General features: G+C 46.8%; 1 protein-coding gene across 1 annotated transcript in view; it reads left to right on the forward strand.

The window, feature by feature from the left end:
- The window catches only part of NSG2 (neuronal vesicle trafficking associated 2), a 53841-nt gene that overhangs the window by 16586 nt on the left and 21445 nt on the right, over nucleotides 1–15810 (forward strand). The window contains exon 3 of the mRNA XM_040972430.1: nucleotides 875–958. Within this exon, the coding sequence (XP_040828364.1) occupies nucleotides 875–958 (84 nt within the window). The remainder of the gene's footprint in view (nucleotides 1–874; nucleotides 959–15810) is intronic.

Consider the following 15810-nt stretch of genomic DNA (forward strand, 5'->3'; position numbering starts at 1 on the left):
TGGGGCTGAGCCAAGGTGAAACCAGTAGCCAGGAACTTCATCCAGGTCTCCCATGTGGGTGGCAGGGAGGCAAATACTCAGGCTCTATTTTGCTGTTTTAAGCAGGGAATTTAATGGAAAGCTGGATTGGAAGTAGAGTATCTGGGACTGAACCTGGCGCTGCGCATGGGATGCTGGTATTTCAGGTGGTGGCTTTCCTCCTCAGTGCCAGAGCCAACCCCCCACATGACTTGTTTATATAAGCATACTTCAAAAAGTTTATGGAAAATGCAAGTAAAGTAAGTTTTCATTGCAGAAGATGACCCAAGAGCTTGGCTCCTCCACCTGTGCGTGGAGACCTGAATGAAGCTTCTGGTTCCTGGCCTTGACCTGGTGCAGCTCCAGGCTGTTGTGACCCTTTGGGGAGTGAACCAGTGGATAGAGGGTCTCTGTCTCTCTCTGTAATAATGACTGCCAAGTAAATGAATAAATAGATCTTTTCAAAAGGGCAAATTGAAACCACATATTTGTCTACACTGGAAAATTAGAGTGTAGGGTTATGTGATAAAAGGTTACAAAGTAGTTCATGAAGTATGAATTCATCATTCATTTCATTTAAAACTTTTCATAAATGGCAAATGTATACGGTACTCACACACATATATGTTTATAGAAACATCTGGAAAGGTGTAACAACCAGCAGTGTGGTTGTTTGGACAGGAAAATGTTACTTATATTTTCTCTTTTCTGGTGTGTGTGTGGGAGGGAGGAAATTTTTGTATTCTCATATTTATGGTATGGATAATAAGTTATAAAAAAAGAAGAGAATGAAGGGAAAGAAAAATGTTCCGAGTGTCCAGGTGTGCTCATTCTGTTTGAACTTTTTTCTTTTCAGGTGATTGTGAAGACAAGAACGGAATATCAGCCCGAACAGAAGAACAAAGGGAAGTTCCGGGTGCCGAAAATCGCTGAATTTACGGTCAGTTTCTTGATAGTGTAACAGAAAGTACAGAGATAAGGCCGGCTTTAGACGGCAGCACCCTCCCTGCGGCTGAAGCAGGTGCTGCTGGGGAGTGGCAAACCCCACAGGTTCCTGCTGGAGAATTTCTTGCAGCGACTACTCTCTTGGTCATGGTCACAGAGAGTTGTAGTCATGTTCTGTTGTACTCCAGAAAGTTCTGGTGAGTCTGAGAATGAATAATGCCTCTTTGCTTCCTTTTCTCCCCTCCTCTTCTTCTTGCTTTTCCATCACAACCTGCCAGAAATGTGAGGGAAGGAAATCCAAGCTGTAGTCATGGCATGCAGGTTGTCACAAATGCTGAAGAGAAAGAAAAGCTGACTTGTAGGTGGTGGAAGCCAATGGGTTGCCTTCCCATTTCTGGGTGGAAGACTGCTTCCTGGCCATTTGCAGGAGCCGTGGAACATGCTGTGTGATGGTGAAAGCGGTGGCTATGGGGGAATGCCCTGGGAGAGTCACACAGGAGCTGAGGTGGGAGTGAGCCTTAAGTAGGAGTATGGCATCATGGTGGCTGAAGGAAGAGCTTGTGTCCAAGCGACTGAAGCTGCAGGAGGTTAGCTTCTTAACAAATGAGGAAGAATGCTAGGAGGCAGGAAAGAGACAGAGAGGATGCTCAAGTCCATGTCTTGTAAGCTGTGTGCTGGAAGCCAAGGTGTGTGCTAAAGGCAACAAGGTGCCTCTAAAGGACTTCGGGGAGAGGGACGATACACTTGAATCTGGGTTTTGGAGCAAAGTATACAGGCTTCTCCATGGGCAATGGATGTAGCTGGCAGAGGGAGGTTATTGGGCTACTGCAGTGGTTCAAGTTGCAGAGAAAACATTGGTATTCAAACCAGGAGGGTGAGTGGATACAGAGTTGTGGATATTCACAGAAGATATTCAGGAGGCAACCACTCAGCCAAGGGGGGCTGTGGGAGAAACAAGTGGGCGTGTGGGTGTTTACTGCCGCCGACTGGCTGAGTCTGAGCTTGTTTCCACCTGAGGTGGTTCATTAAACCTCATCTAGCCAATAGAGTCACGAAGCCCCATGGGATGGCGATAATAGTAAAGTTGCTGCGAAGATTGAGTGCTGTGTATTTGCAAAGCACTTGGACCTGAATGGAGAAAGTGCACAATTAATGGCAGCAATTTTCTGTCAACGGTGACACCAGGGGCTTTGGGAGTTGCAACAGTCTTCTCCAGGAACTGGTGTGTGCCCATGGCGACATGTGTTGGTCTGTCTCTGTCCTGGGTGGTTTCTCTCCCTCTGAGAGTCTCTCTGAGAGGCAGCATCGCGGCTCCAGCTTGTGCGTTCCCTGGAATGTGGGGCTTCCCTCGATGTTGGCCTGGACCATGAGAGCAGGGATGGCTTTTATTTTCTAGGGGAGTGTGGCCCAGACTGCGTACTGACCTCTGCAGGAATGTACACACAGAAGGAGCGAGGAGGGTTGGGGTGGTGTAGTGCGTAGTGTATGTATCAGAGAGTGGGAGCAGGTTGATCTGTTCTGGCAATGGAGCTCTTGACAAATAGTTCCAGGTTCACACGTAAGAGTGTTTGCTAGGATGCTATTTGGGAAAATCAAACTATTGGAAACAATGCTAGGCTTTCAAAGACTTTCACACATTTCTGTAAATAAGCTCACCTCCATGGGATGGCTTTTCTTAGAAATCACACGTTTTTTCCCCCTCAAAGGATAATTCGTTCTAACTAATGGGCTTGTGAGATATTTTCATCTTCTTTTTATTTTCTTGGGCTTTCCAAATCTTATGCAGTGAATGTGTGTTTTTATAATCATCAGACGAAAATGAGAATCATATTTGAAATTTGTTCCTTTTGCCAAACAGACTGATAAGAGTTGTTTTCTTTTTTTAATAGAATGTTCTGTACTTAACAGTCACTTAAATGATGGCCACAAAAACATACAAATATTTGGATAAATATTTGAAAGAAAGTTGAGGGGAAAAAAAGCAGGGATTAAAATTGTTTGTTTTTAGAAATCAAACTATGAAAACAAAATCGCAAAGTTAAAAAAAAAACCACAAAATTTAACAGGGAAGTGGACACGTTGGAATGCTGCCCTCAGTTCTGTTATCCACAGTGACATGGGGCCACGTGCTGTTTTTGTTTTGTTTTGTTTTTTCTTTTGGACAACTTTTGGTGACACGTCTATTTTGTCATCTTTAAACTCGTGAGTCTGAGATGCAGTCGTCTTCCCTTCTGTGAGGGCTTCTTTGTGGTTTTTGTTAAACGCAGTCAACTGCAATCCAGACAATATTAAATGGAAAGTTGCAGAGATAAACACTTTGTGTTAGGTTGTGTGCCATCCTGGGTAGCATGATGCAGTCTCCCCCTGGGATGCTGCCTGGTCCTTTCCCTAGACTAGCCACGCTGTGCATTGCCTGATGTATACCTTCAACTCCATCCTAGCATGCATAGCAAGAGACTGTGTGTGCCGTCTGTACTTCCATCTGAAGCTGCACAAAGCTGCAGTGAGCAGCAAGGCTTGGAGCCAAAGAGAAATATGGCTGCAGGAGGTGACGTCAGCGGCTCAGACTTACTCCTGAGCAACAGCCGGGCCTCTGGGTCTTTTCAGCAATGGGGACTGCAGCAGGTAGCTTCCTGTGGGGGTGAAAGTGAGTGGGCAGTAAGGAGCCACTGCGCCAGGGCCAGGGTCTGTGGAAGTCCCCACCCCTTCCCCCACAGTCTGACTCCATTAGTCGTGGTGGTGGGTCAGGAAGCCCTTGTCAGCACTGACTGTGGGTGGAGGGGGGGCTCTGCCAGCAGGAACAAAACTGGAAGCGTGCAGCAAAGTCTCCTTTGCTTATATAAAGCTGTGAGCCTTAATTAGCCTGGTTTTTCAGTTTCTTGACAGGAGCTCCCTGTGGACCCAGTGCAGGCTGCTTCCTGACTGCAGGGCTGAGGCAGCGGGGGCAGTAATGAAGAAGAGGGAGGGATTGTGGGGAGCCTGAGCTGAGTCAGCTCTCTGCAGCTGTGAGGCTCCAGGTGGGGCTGGGGTGCAGGCTGGAGAACAGAGCAGGGCTGGGGACTGCTTGGTGTCTGACTTGTCCAACTGGCACCAGGATGTGGGAATTAGAAGAACTGGGGAGGTGCACTAGAGGGAAATGCCAGCCCGGAGGTGGCGGGGATGGGGGTGAGGAGAGGAGGAGATGTCCTGCAGGAGCTCAGGATGGAGATGATTATTGGAGAAAACTGCTGAATCTCCAGGGCTTTACAGCTCTCTCTAGAGAGCCTGGGATGGCCCTACCTGAGGCATGTTGCACCAGAGCCCAGGCAGCCTGGGGACCCACATATGTGCCGATGCCCCATCCAGCTAGAACCATGTATGACTTCCAGTTGCAAAGCTGACCCTGGAAGAGGTGAGACAGAAAGGGAGAAGAGAGTAGGACAAGGAGAGATGGATGGGAAAGATGAGTTGCCTGGAGTTTGTGGGTTTTTTTTTTGTTTGTTTCTTTTTGTTGTTTTTTTGTCTTTTCTAAAACTGAGGAGCCCCTCTGCAGGCACGGTAAAGGAAATACAGGCCTGCAAGAGTCTCTGGACTCCAGTGGACAGATGACAAGATCCGGGGCTGGGGGTGCAGTGAGGACATGGTATGGAAAAAGCTGACCTTCCTTCTGAATCCTGAACACCCAGGGATCTTGCTGAGTTGATGTGATCTTGGAGAGTGCTGGCATCGTGGGAAGTCCTAGCACCCTGGCAGCTGCTGGTCAGAGAGTGTAAATGCTGGTGCACCTGACCGTGCTGCCAGCCTTGGTTCCTCCTGACCTGTCTGGGAGGCAGAACCGAGGCATGTCCTTGGCCGCTTTTTGTGCTGAGCTGATGAAAAGCATCTGGGCTTAGAGACTGGGCACACCTGGGCAGGTCAGAGATTGCCCTTGGCATCTATTAGGACTTTGGGAAAATTCTTTTACCATGTCAAGAATTCCTCATCTATAATGTAAGGACACAATTGGGGCTGGCATGGTGACACAACAAGCGAATCCTCTGCCTTGTGGCGCTAGAGTCCCATATGGGCACTGGTTCGTGTCCATATTGCTCTACTTCCCATCCAACTCCTTGCTGTGGCCTAGGAAAGCAGTGGAGACAGCATGAAGCCTTGGCACCCTGCACCCACGTGGGAGACGAGCAAGATGTTTATGCCTCCTGGCTTTGGATCAGTTCAGCTCTGGCACCTGCAGGCACTTGGGGAATGAACCTGGATGGAAGATCTTTATCTCTCCTTCTCTTTGTTTAAAATCTGCCTTTAAAATAAAAATAGAATCTTTTAGAATCAGGACACAATCTCCCAGTGCTGATTAGTTTTAAGTTCCTGTGGGCCTCTAGAGGATTAGCAAATAATCATTTTATTTCCTGTCTGTTCACATCTCTTCCTTGTAGGTTCATAGCTTCCTACCAAATTGGCTGAATTTTATCTGTTGGTTAGGCTCTGGTCCTCCTGTTCCTGATCTTTCCCAGCAGAATGGGACTGGGGCAACCTGGAGGAACTATAAGATGATAACCTGTTCAGTGTCTGGATTCATGGGTACCCTGGGGCTCTTAGCAGTGATCCCCGGAGCCATGGATTTGCTTCATGGAAAGTGTAGAATTTTTTTTTTTTGGTTGTTGTTGTTGTTAGCACAGTATTTTGTAACGCATTAGTTATACTGCAAATCATCATAATGTGTTAAAATGTTTTTACATCCACTTTTCAGTCTAATAGTAATTTTGGGAGATATTTTTATTATCCCCAATTTACAGATGATGAAACTTATGCTCAGGGATGCAAAGTTACTTGAAGGACCAGAAAACAAGAGCCCAGCTCTGTGGTTGTATCTCCCATTCTGTACCACCCCTCATGGCTCCCTGGCCATCGTCCTTTGTCCAACAGTGGCCTCTTTGCTTCCTTTCCTTCCTTCCTCTTCTCCTTCCCCTTTCTTCTTCTTCTTTTTTTTTTTTTTTGGTAGCTCCTCCATCCATTGACACATTGGGTCAACAATTCTGGACCCTCTCCTGTTCTATGATTGGTACTTTATATAGGTAATCCTGCTGAGTCATCCCCAGCAGAGCCATGCTAGGTTTATTACCCACTTGTTGATGAGCCCAACAGGCTTTGGGAAAAGGGATGATTTAGCCAAGTTCCACACTCAGGATTTGGTGGGTCTGGGTTATTCTGTCAAGCTCTGAGCCCTGGACTATCTGCCCTAGCTGTAGAGGCTTAGGGAAGACTTGGGTGGAGAGAGGGGAATGGCTCCCCAGGCTTCGCTAATGAACAACCTGCACCACCAGCTGTTTCGCTCTTTTCTGGGGGTCCTGGCAGTCCAGCTCAGTCTGCCCCTCTGCTCATGTTCCCTGCAACACGCTTGGGGAGAGAGACATGGAGACACAGAGGAGCTGCCTCCCAGAACCAGTTGCTATGACTAATAGCCATGGATCCCGGCCCTTCCCCTTCCTGGCAGTCCCCAGGGACTGTCCTTTCTCATCTGTTCTCACATTACCACTGCACGAGCTGCAATACCTCCTGTCCACTCTACCTTGGCCTCTGCCTCCTTCCATCCATTCTGCTCACTGCCCCATAAGAGGGACTCTGAAATGCAGCCCCTACCATGGCATTCCACAGCTCTAACCATTCTCCCTGTTGGTCACCTGCCTCTGCTCATGGGTGCTGGCACTGGTCCTTATATGATGATACTGAACTTTTTTTTTTTAACTCAAGAGAGAGAAATTGCTCCCTTAGGTATTGATTCACTCCCCAAATGCCTATGAAGAGCTTAGCCTGGGCCGGATGAAAGCCAAATTTTGAGAACTCAAATACTTGAACCATCATCTGCTGTCTCCTACCATCTGCATTAGTAGGAAACTGGAGTCCAGAGCTGGGACTGGGATGGGAATCCAGGTGTTCTAGCAAGATTTGTGAACTTCTTAACCAGAATTGAACCAGTAGGCCTAATACCTACCTCCCCACCCAGTATTTCATGGTTTCCTGCCTCCATCCATGCTGCCCCTTCCAGCTGGAAGGCCTTTGCTGTCTGTCTCCAAGCCCTGTTTCACTACTTGTCCCTCAGCAACTAGCTCAGGTAGATCCCATCCTGGGGAGGCTGCATCCGCTATGCCACCCTCCAGCTTCATGCCAGTTACCCAGTGTTGGCATTGTTGTATTTCCTACTGCATGATAATGCACTGAGCGGACCATGATCTCCTTAAAGCGGATAGGCTCCCTCTCCTTCTTGTAGCCCAAGAGCACAGTCAGCATCTTGCTTGGCCAAGCACACAAATAAGTCTTTATGAAGTGAATGAGATGAGCAAGCCATCAGAAAACCCCCATGGCTGACCCAGCAGCTCCACACGGCCACACCAGCCAACCTGGCTGCCTCATTTTAAATACCTTTATTTAAAAGTGAGAGCCCTGTGTTTCCTTCCGAGCTTCTTGCAGATGACACACTCTCATAAATGCCTTCCGCCTGGTGCCAGGTTGCTTGGGAGATGAGACCCCATTATAACTTTGCCCCTTGCTGTCGCAGGTTCTTCATCAAAATTCTGTGGACTGCATTCCATTGCTGGGATGCTAATGTGTGCTGACAGCAGCATCTAGACGAGAGATCTTACTTCATTGTGTGTTGCCTTTTTATTGCTCTGTCATTCTTTCTTTTTATCTTGAGGATCACTTTTAGACAAGTTATTAAAAACCCTGCCTGCTGGATTAGGGGCAGAGTCATCATCTGGCACACAAATAATTTGTGCATGAGTACATGGTAGACACAGCTGCAGGAGTGTTTAATTTTTGTTATTTTATTTCTGGCTAAGATTTTATTGAAAATTAGAATAAGATCTGGCTTGGGTTTTTGGCCGAGTGCTTACGCATAGTCCCTTATGTACATTGTTAGAGTGACTACAAAGCTACATGTTGTTATCAATGGATAGTTGAAAAAGAAAATGTAGCTTATTATTTCAGCCGCATGGAGCAAAATAATTTCCAAGAGGAAGACTGCATACATTCGTGATTCTAAGGTGCTCAGGCTTTGGATGAGGGATAGAAAGTTCAATGACCACCTCATAGCTAGATGACTGCACTCTATTGCTGGCTTTTGGTTCCCATCAATTCAAATAAATATTGATTAATAAGTGTTGACCACATCAAATCCCTTGTTAACACAGTGTCAAGGAAGACTTGTAGAATCTGCTGGATAGTTTTGTATCATAGCAGACTCTGTTCAAAGTTTACAAGGCAGTTGTTGAGTCTTTGGAAGCTGGAAAACCAATCATGGTGGGTCCATTGATATCAAGGCAATCAGCAAACACTCCACATCGCTTTTTGCCAAGGGCTGACTCATCAACCTGGCAGGATGGGGAAGGCAGAGAGAAGAGGGGCAGCATACTCAGGTCAGAGGTTGGCAGTGCGAGTTTGCATTTCCCAGTCTGTGGAGTAGGGTGATGATGGCCACCTCGGAGGCCTGCCTGTGCGAGGTGCAAGGGAGGTAATGTGAACGGGCATCATCCCACCGTGGCTCCACAGAGGAGAGCTTCCTCCTGTCATGTGATGGCTTCGTTGCAGGAGTCTTTGGCATCTGGGTGGAATGCTGGAGCCTGGGTAAGCTTTTTTTGGGGGGTGGGGGCCCAGGTGTGTGTGTGTGTGTGTGCACGTGTTCTTCTTTATCTGTAACTAACTTCGGGGAATTACCTAAATTAAGCTAAACTGGAAGGTGTTGAAAAAATGTTACTGAGTATTGCTGCTATTTGCCCAGCATTAGGTCCTTTCTTCTTGCCTCTCATCGAACACACTCCTGAAATGCTTTGATCCAAAAAGGCAAGAGAAGGCAACAACTCCAGAGGAAGAAATGCTGTTACCTTCAGGGTGTGCCATGTGACCTACCCTGCTGTCCCTGTCCCCGGGACGGAGGCCTCCTCTCCTAACATTCTCCTACTCTGGACCTCGGCTATGGCACTGCCTGATGCTATGAGGTGGGAGTTCTTTTATTTTGTGATGTGAAAGCTCCTGAAACTGTCAGAGGAAGAGAAGCCCTGACAAAGTGACTGCGCACGCAGCTCATCACTATGTTCTATAATTATAAGAAAACTGGTTGTCATAGCAACTGTCACCTAGGCCTCACTTCCTCCTGGAGATAGCATGCAGGCTCCTTGGCTCTGGCATCCTGGTGGTGGGAGGGGTTTGGTTCACCCTTGGGTGATTGCTGTCATCATATTCTCATTCCCCACAGCTTGACCTCAGGGCTACCTGGGTCCTGTGGTCTTCGGCAATTCGGTCATCTCCACAATCCTCAGTGTCCTTTATACAGGATCTCAGTGTGTGTGTGTGTGTGTGTGTGTGTGAGAGAGAGAGAGAGAGAGATGGCAGTGCTGGGGCTTATAAGGCTAATGCTCTTACTGCAGGTGCCAGCAATCCATATGGGTGCCAGCTCCTTGTCCCAACTGCTTCACTTCCAATCCTGCTCCCTGTTTGTGATCTTGGAAAGCAGCGGAGGATGGCTCAAAGCCTTGGGCTCCTGTATACATGTGGGAGACCTAGAGGAAGCTCCAGGCCCTTCATCTGCCACCAGTTATCTAGCCTCAAATGTCATTAACAGCTAGGCAAGGAAACCACGATTCAGACTCTGCTAGCATGCTGATTGGTCCTAAACATGGGAGTCGCAGCACACAGATGGCACCAAGAGAAGTCCAGTTTGTCTGGTGTTGCAGTTTCTTCTCTTGGCAACCTACTGAAGGTTTGAGGCCTTGGAGAAAAGCAGTTCAAGATGGTAAGGGGCCTGTCCTGCTCCAAGTAGGATCTGGCTGCCTGCACTCCTGGACTTCCAAGCCTTGAATTACAGATCAAGGATTGATGTGAACGGCCAATGAGTTCGGAGTGGATCTAAGGATGGTATCTAGGACATGAGCCTGGCACTAAGTCTTCAGGTCCTTGGCCACATAGTGCAAAGTAGGGTTGGTAACACAAGCAAAAGCTGAGCTGAGCTTAGTGGCTCTCTGCCTCCTGACCAGCCCTGTGATTGTCCCTGTTCACATCCTCCGTCCTCTACCATGGTCACTAGGGACCAGACAGCCTGTGCTGCCCAGTCTTGGAGGTTGGGGACCCTCCAAGCCATCTGCTCAAATAAACCTTTGTTCCTTCCTCAGAACATCCTCTCAGGTGTTTTAATGGTTGTAGCAGAAAGCTAACGAATCCCGGGACTTCATACAAAAGCAGCTAGCTGCAGGAGGTGGGGAAAGGACACGTCCTTCTCTGTTAGCGTTGCATAACTCTTACACGAATTAAATAGGATTATTTTATGAGCAAAGCAAAATGTACAGGATGCAATTTTAGGTCCCGTAAAATAGCTTTATTATTTTTTTTTCAGTAGAGAGGATAAAAATAATTCTTGCATATATTTCAATTGCATTCCTCATTTCTAGCTCCTGTCTTTGCTCTTGACTTTGTAAACCACAGCCAGAATATATACTGCTTTTCAAATTCATGTGATTGTTTCCTTTCCCTGCTCAAAACCATCCTGTGGATCCTCTCCTTGAGGGTAAAACATGTCTGCACTTGTAGCCTGCTGTGCTTGTCCATGGGAGCCCGGGTCCAAAGGAACCCTCTCCCTAACCTCTCATTTCCAGTGTGCTCAGCACACTCCAACCCACTGCACCTCCTCTCCTCTGCTTAACTCTTCCCCCTCATCCACAGGCTCTCCCTTCCCCTGCTGCTATGCTGGGACTTACCTGCCTCATTGTTCTTGCCCTAACTTCACCTTCTCGATAAAGGTTTTATTTGTTTGTTTTTTTTTTTTTTTCCTGTTAACTCCTCTTGGTGAGATCGGAGACACCTTTTCCTACTCTGGTACCTTCCTTACTCGCTGGCAGAGTTTGTCAGCTTTGCCTCTTCCGAGTAGCTCTTGCCTGAGATGGGCCTTTGGAAACCCAAGCTCTTGAAGCAGACATGGTGCTTGATTCAGCTGCTTAGTCTCCATGACTGTCTACTGGGGCCTACAACAGGTGGTCTCACACACACACACACACACACACACACGCACGCGCATGCATGTGCCAAATTCCAACAGTACGGGAAGAAGACACAGGCTGAAATACAAAGTCTCTCTTTCTCTTCATTCATAAGCTTCTCACTCCAAACACCCATCATCAACATCCAATTTGGAAACCTCTTAAGTCCTTATGGTTTTATACTCAAAAGAGCTAAAGTTAAGTAAAATTCAGATTTAATTCTAGAGTCATATTGGCCGTATGTCAAGGGCACAGTAGTCGTGGGAGCCGTGGGGCTCAACTCAGACTTAAGCAAGTTATTTACTTCATCACACAGAAGACACTTCTTGGCACTCGCATGCAGATGTCTCCTGCCTGTAAGTACAGAGCTCAGTAAGTATATGCATCATGCATTTGCTATCCTCTTTCAACTTCTCAGCGTACCTTCTTAGCTTTCCCCCGCTTTGATGCTCCATCTCAGATATTTCTTCTTGTTCTTGTTTCTATCTGATGGTGGAGGAGGTTTCATGATATTTCTGTCAGGCTTCTGGACTGAAACTGTTCCATAGTGAGTCCTCTCTGGTATTTCTTCACACACACACACACACACACACACACACACACACACACATACTTAATATACTTACACACCTGCACACTCATGCACACAGCTGTGGGATGAATGTTTACATCTTCTACATGTCCTATGTTGAGATCCTAATCCCGAGGTGATGGTAGTAGCAGGCAGGGCCTTTTGGAAGCCTTGGAAGTTGGCGCTCCCACTGGTGGAATCCCTGTCCTTATAAAGTTGTCTTAAGGAAGCTTGGGCATCCCTTCCTCCATGTGAGGATGCATGGAGGAAGTGTCATGTACGGATCAGTAAGTGGCCTTCACCAGCCCCTGGATCTGCAGGCACTCTGATCATGGGCTTCTAGAGGGTGGGAGCTATGGTGCTTAAATGTCTGTTGTGCATAAGCTACCTACTCCATGGTATTTGATGGCAGTAGCCTGCATGGTTGAACACATACACACACAGGCACTCTTGTATATTTTACAGCGAGATTTGTAGGGGTATGAGACCTTGAGGATTACCAATTTGACCAACAGGTATGTAATGCCTCCATTGTAATAGATTTTCTCAAATCATCTTTTCAAAAATTTCCCCGAAATCTCTACCACCTCCACGTCATGTTCCTCCCTAGGTGGTCAGCAACAGCACAATGTTTTTAACAAACGTTACACCAAGCGGACAGGTGGAAATGGACGGCTGATCTTTACATTTGCACATCTTTCCTCCTCACTGAGATTCAGCTTCTCTCTGTGTTCCGACTGACACTGACCTTTGACCTGGAAAAACTCCCCATTGGAATAGGTCACTCCAATTTTCTTCCCACTGACAGCTATGACTGCTTCCCAGAGTGACACACTGATCTTGCTCACTCGCCTGATGCATTTTCTCGGTTGTCCTCGGATGTATTTATTTTACGAAAATCAGAGTTACAGAGGGAGGGAGAGATAGAAGATCTTCCATCCACTGGTTCATTTCCCAAATGGCTGCAATGGCCAGAGCTGAATTGATCTGCAGCAAGGAGCTGCTTCTGAACCTCCCACATGGGGCAGGGGCCCAAGGACTTGAGCCATCCTCCGCTGCTTCCCCAGACCACTATTAGCGGAGTCGTTGGGAAAATGCAATGGCAGAACGTGAACTGATACCTGTATGGGATGTTTGTGTACAGGTCGAGAATCAGCCTGATAAGCAGTCGTGCTGGCCGCTGGGTTCTTCCTGGACAGCAGCAGTACAGCCATCAATCCCTTCTTTTCTGATTTGACATACGAGACTTCCTAGATTCAGCGTTTCTGAAATATTTGAGTTCCATTCTGCTGTTTTTCATTTGATCTGATCAAAATCCTATACCATATTGTTTTAGCTACATAGTTTTAAAAAAAGATTTGCATATTTCTTTATGTTCTTGAAAGGCGTAGCAATGAAAAGGAAAAGTTAGAGAAAGAATGAGGGAGAGACCCATTTGTTTTACTGCACAGATGGGTACAACAGCCTGAATGGGTCCAGGCTGAAGCCAGGAGTCAGTAACCCCGTCCTGGCCCCCATGTGATGTCAGAAGCCCAAGTACTTGGTCCGTATTCTGCTGCCTTCCCAGCTACATCAGCAGGGAGCTATATCGATAGCGGAGCAAGAGGTATGCCAACTGGCCCTGCGACATAGGATGCCAGCGCTTTGAACAATTTCACTTAATCTGCTGCGCCACGAGGCTGGCTCCTCAACTACAGTTACATAATTTATGTTGGCTTCTGTGTAGACAGTTCTCAATTCATGCATTTTTCACCAACTGTTTCTCAGATCCATTTCATAAATGTCTAAGCCCATAAACTCATTTCTTAAACCTATTCTTGCGTGTTTGCTTTTCCATGTAAACAGCATTTTTAGGTTCTAAGATACTCCTGTTACTTTTCCCATCATATTCCATGAATTTATAGGTTAATTAGGGGAGGAGTTATATCTATAAAATATTGAAACTTCCAATCAAGAAGCAGAACTGTGTCTTTGAGAGTCTACATGGCTTTCAGTTGAAATTTAACATTTCTTAGGCATTTCTGATTATATTTATCTTTAAATATTTTTAAACTGATTTTGTATTGATACTGTAAAGGGGTTTCCATTATGTTTTTTTTTTTTCTTAAAGATTTGTTTGAAAGGCAAAATAACAGAGAGATTGGAGGGGAAATGGAGACAAAGAGGGAGAGGGAGTGAGGAGGAGGAGGGTCTAAGGGAGAGGAAGGCAAAGGAAAAGCAGAGGGAGAAGGGGAGGGACAGTAGGATCTTCCATTTGCTGGTGTGCTTCTAAAATGTTGGCAACACCTGGGCTTGTGCCAGGAGCTTGGAATTCCATCCGGGTCTCGCAGTGCCGAGGGGTGCAAGGACTTGGGCCATCTCCCACTGCTTTCCCAGAGCATTAGCAGGAAAGCGGATGAGAAATGGAGCAGCTGGGGCTCGAGCTGGCCCTCTGATACAGGATCCCGGCATCAGGGGCTGCGGCTTCCGTGGCTGCTTCAGAGTGTCCAGCTCCTCCACTTCCAACTGGTCAGTGTTTATAATTTGCCTGATCCTTTCTACTAATTCACTTAAAAAATGTAGACCTTTCCGTTTTCTAGATAGACAATTGTTTCATTTGCTCACCACACTCACATTTCTCCCCTTTGTCTGACATTGAATTAACGTTAGGTTATTTTTTTCTGAAGTTTTGACTCCGAGTGTCTTTTACCTACCTAGTTGTTGGTCAGTACGTGAGGTCGGCTATTTCCAGTGTTTCACCGTTTAAGTTCTAATGCACTTACACCTTCCTCCCTTACCTCCCCACTCCTCATCACCCTTTCTGCCTTTGCACAGATTTTCCAATGATTTATCTTCCTTAACTCAGTGTTAAGGCAGACTATGCTAACCAATCTTCAGGTGGTTAGCCCCTCTCCCACGATCTCATTCGTCGTGGTGTACACCTTGGAGTTTAATTTGCTAGTGTGTTATCTTGAATTTTCACTTGAGTAGTAGTGTGAGGACTCATTACATTTCCCTTCTTGCACTGTTGGTGACAGGTCCAGTGTCAGTGTGAAGCTACATCTGTGCACAGAAACACACCCGCCTTTTCCTCCCCCATGTTCTAGAAAACGTGAAATCATCTGTTCCTTTAACTTAAAAAAATTCAACCATGGGATTATCTGATGTAGTATTATTGTTGGGATATGGGTAGTAGTCAAAAAATATGTGAAGAATTAATGAAATAAGCACATTCTCTTTTCATCCGGCAATATCAATAATGCTTTGAAACACTGCAGTGTGAAATGTGACCATCGTTGTACACTGGACTGTACCTCTGTAGGGCACTTTTTTTTCCAAGTGGCCCCATTCAATCAGTAAGCATTTCCACAGTAGCTGCCTTATCCCATGCCTTGGGGTGGGTGATGTGGGTGATTCATGGACTTACAAGGCATGGCCCATGATCTAATGTTCCCAGGATGCCGCTGTACAGCGGAAACTTCCATTTACGTGAATTTGATTCTAAAGCCGTATCGTTTATCATTGATTATTAATAGAGCTTGGGGCTCTGTATCTACAGATTACCCCGTAGGCAGCCATTAGTCATCTTTAGATCTAGAAAACAAGATCTCACTTGGGCACTTGGGGTTATGTATGCTGACACAACCCGTTGTCTCCTGTTGCAGTGCAGTCTGGTCCAGGCCTGCCCTGTATGGTCTGTGGGGTGTGCGCCCATCAGGTCTGCCCTTCCCATGTGGCTCACCCCTGTTTTCCCCTCCCCACCCTGAGCACGAGGCCTTTTCTTTGTAAAAAGGATGTCTTTGTTGGTTGTGACTGTCACAGAGCACACAAGATGGACCATACAGGTAGAAGTTGGTTTTGACTTTCACCTTCTAGAGGTTGGGAATCTAAGACTGAGGGATGACATTCAGCCAGGACCTGGAACTGCTGCAGTTCACGGTCAAAAGCAACAGGGCAAGCTGGCCCACACCGGGAGCTGGAGCGGGCTCCCGACCACCTTGCCTGCTCTCCTGTTCTTTCCTCAAGGAGGACTCCTCCCACATGACCCATCCCCGTCCCACCCAGTCCACCTCTCCACACTGCTGCCTTGAGGAACAAGGACTCCCCTAGTGAGATTTGGGGGGACAAGCTACATTTAAACCATAGCAACTTGTGTTCCCTTGTGATACTGGGCATTAAAACTTAGAGGACACCCAGAAAATACAAGCTTCCCTCCTTTCCTGGACATCTAGTTCAGACGCTGGCCATGAAGAACTCTGGGCTATGATTGATCCTTCAGGTCTCGGTTATTTGCAGAGC

This window comes from Ochotona curzoniae, unplaced genomic scaffold (assembly GCF_017591425.1).
Source record: "Ochotona curzoniae isolate NIBS_2020 unplaced genomic scaffold, NIBS_Ocur_1.0 contig_1, whole genome shotgun sequence".
NCBI classification, from domain to species: Eukaryota; Metazoa; Chordata; class Mammalia; order Lagomorpha; family Ochotonidae; genus Ochotona; species Ochotona curzoniae.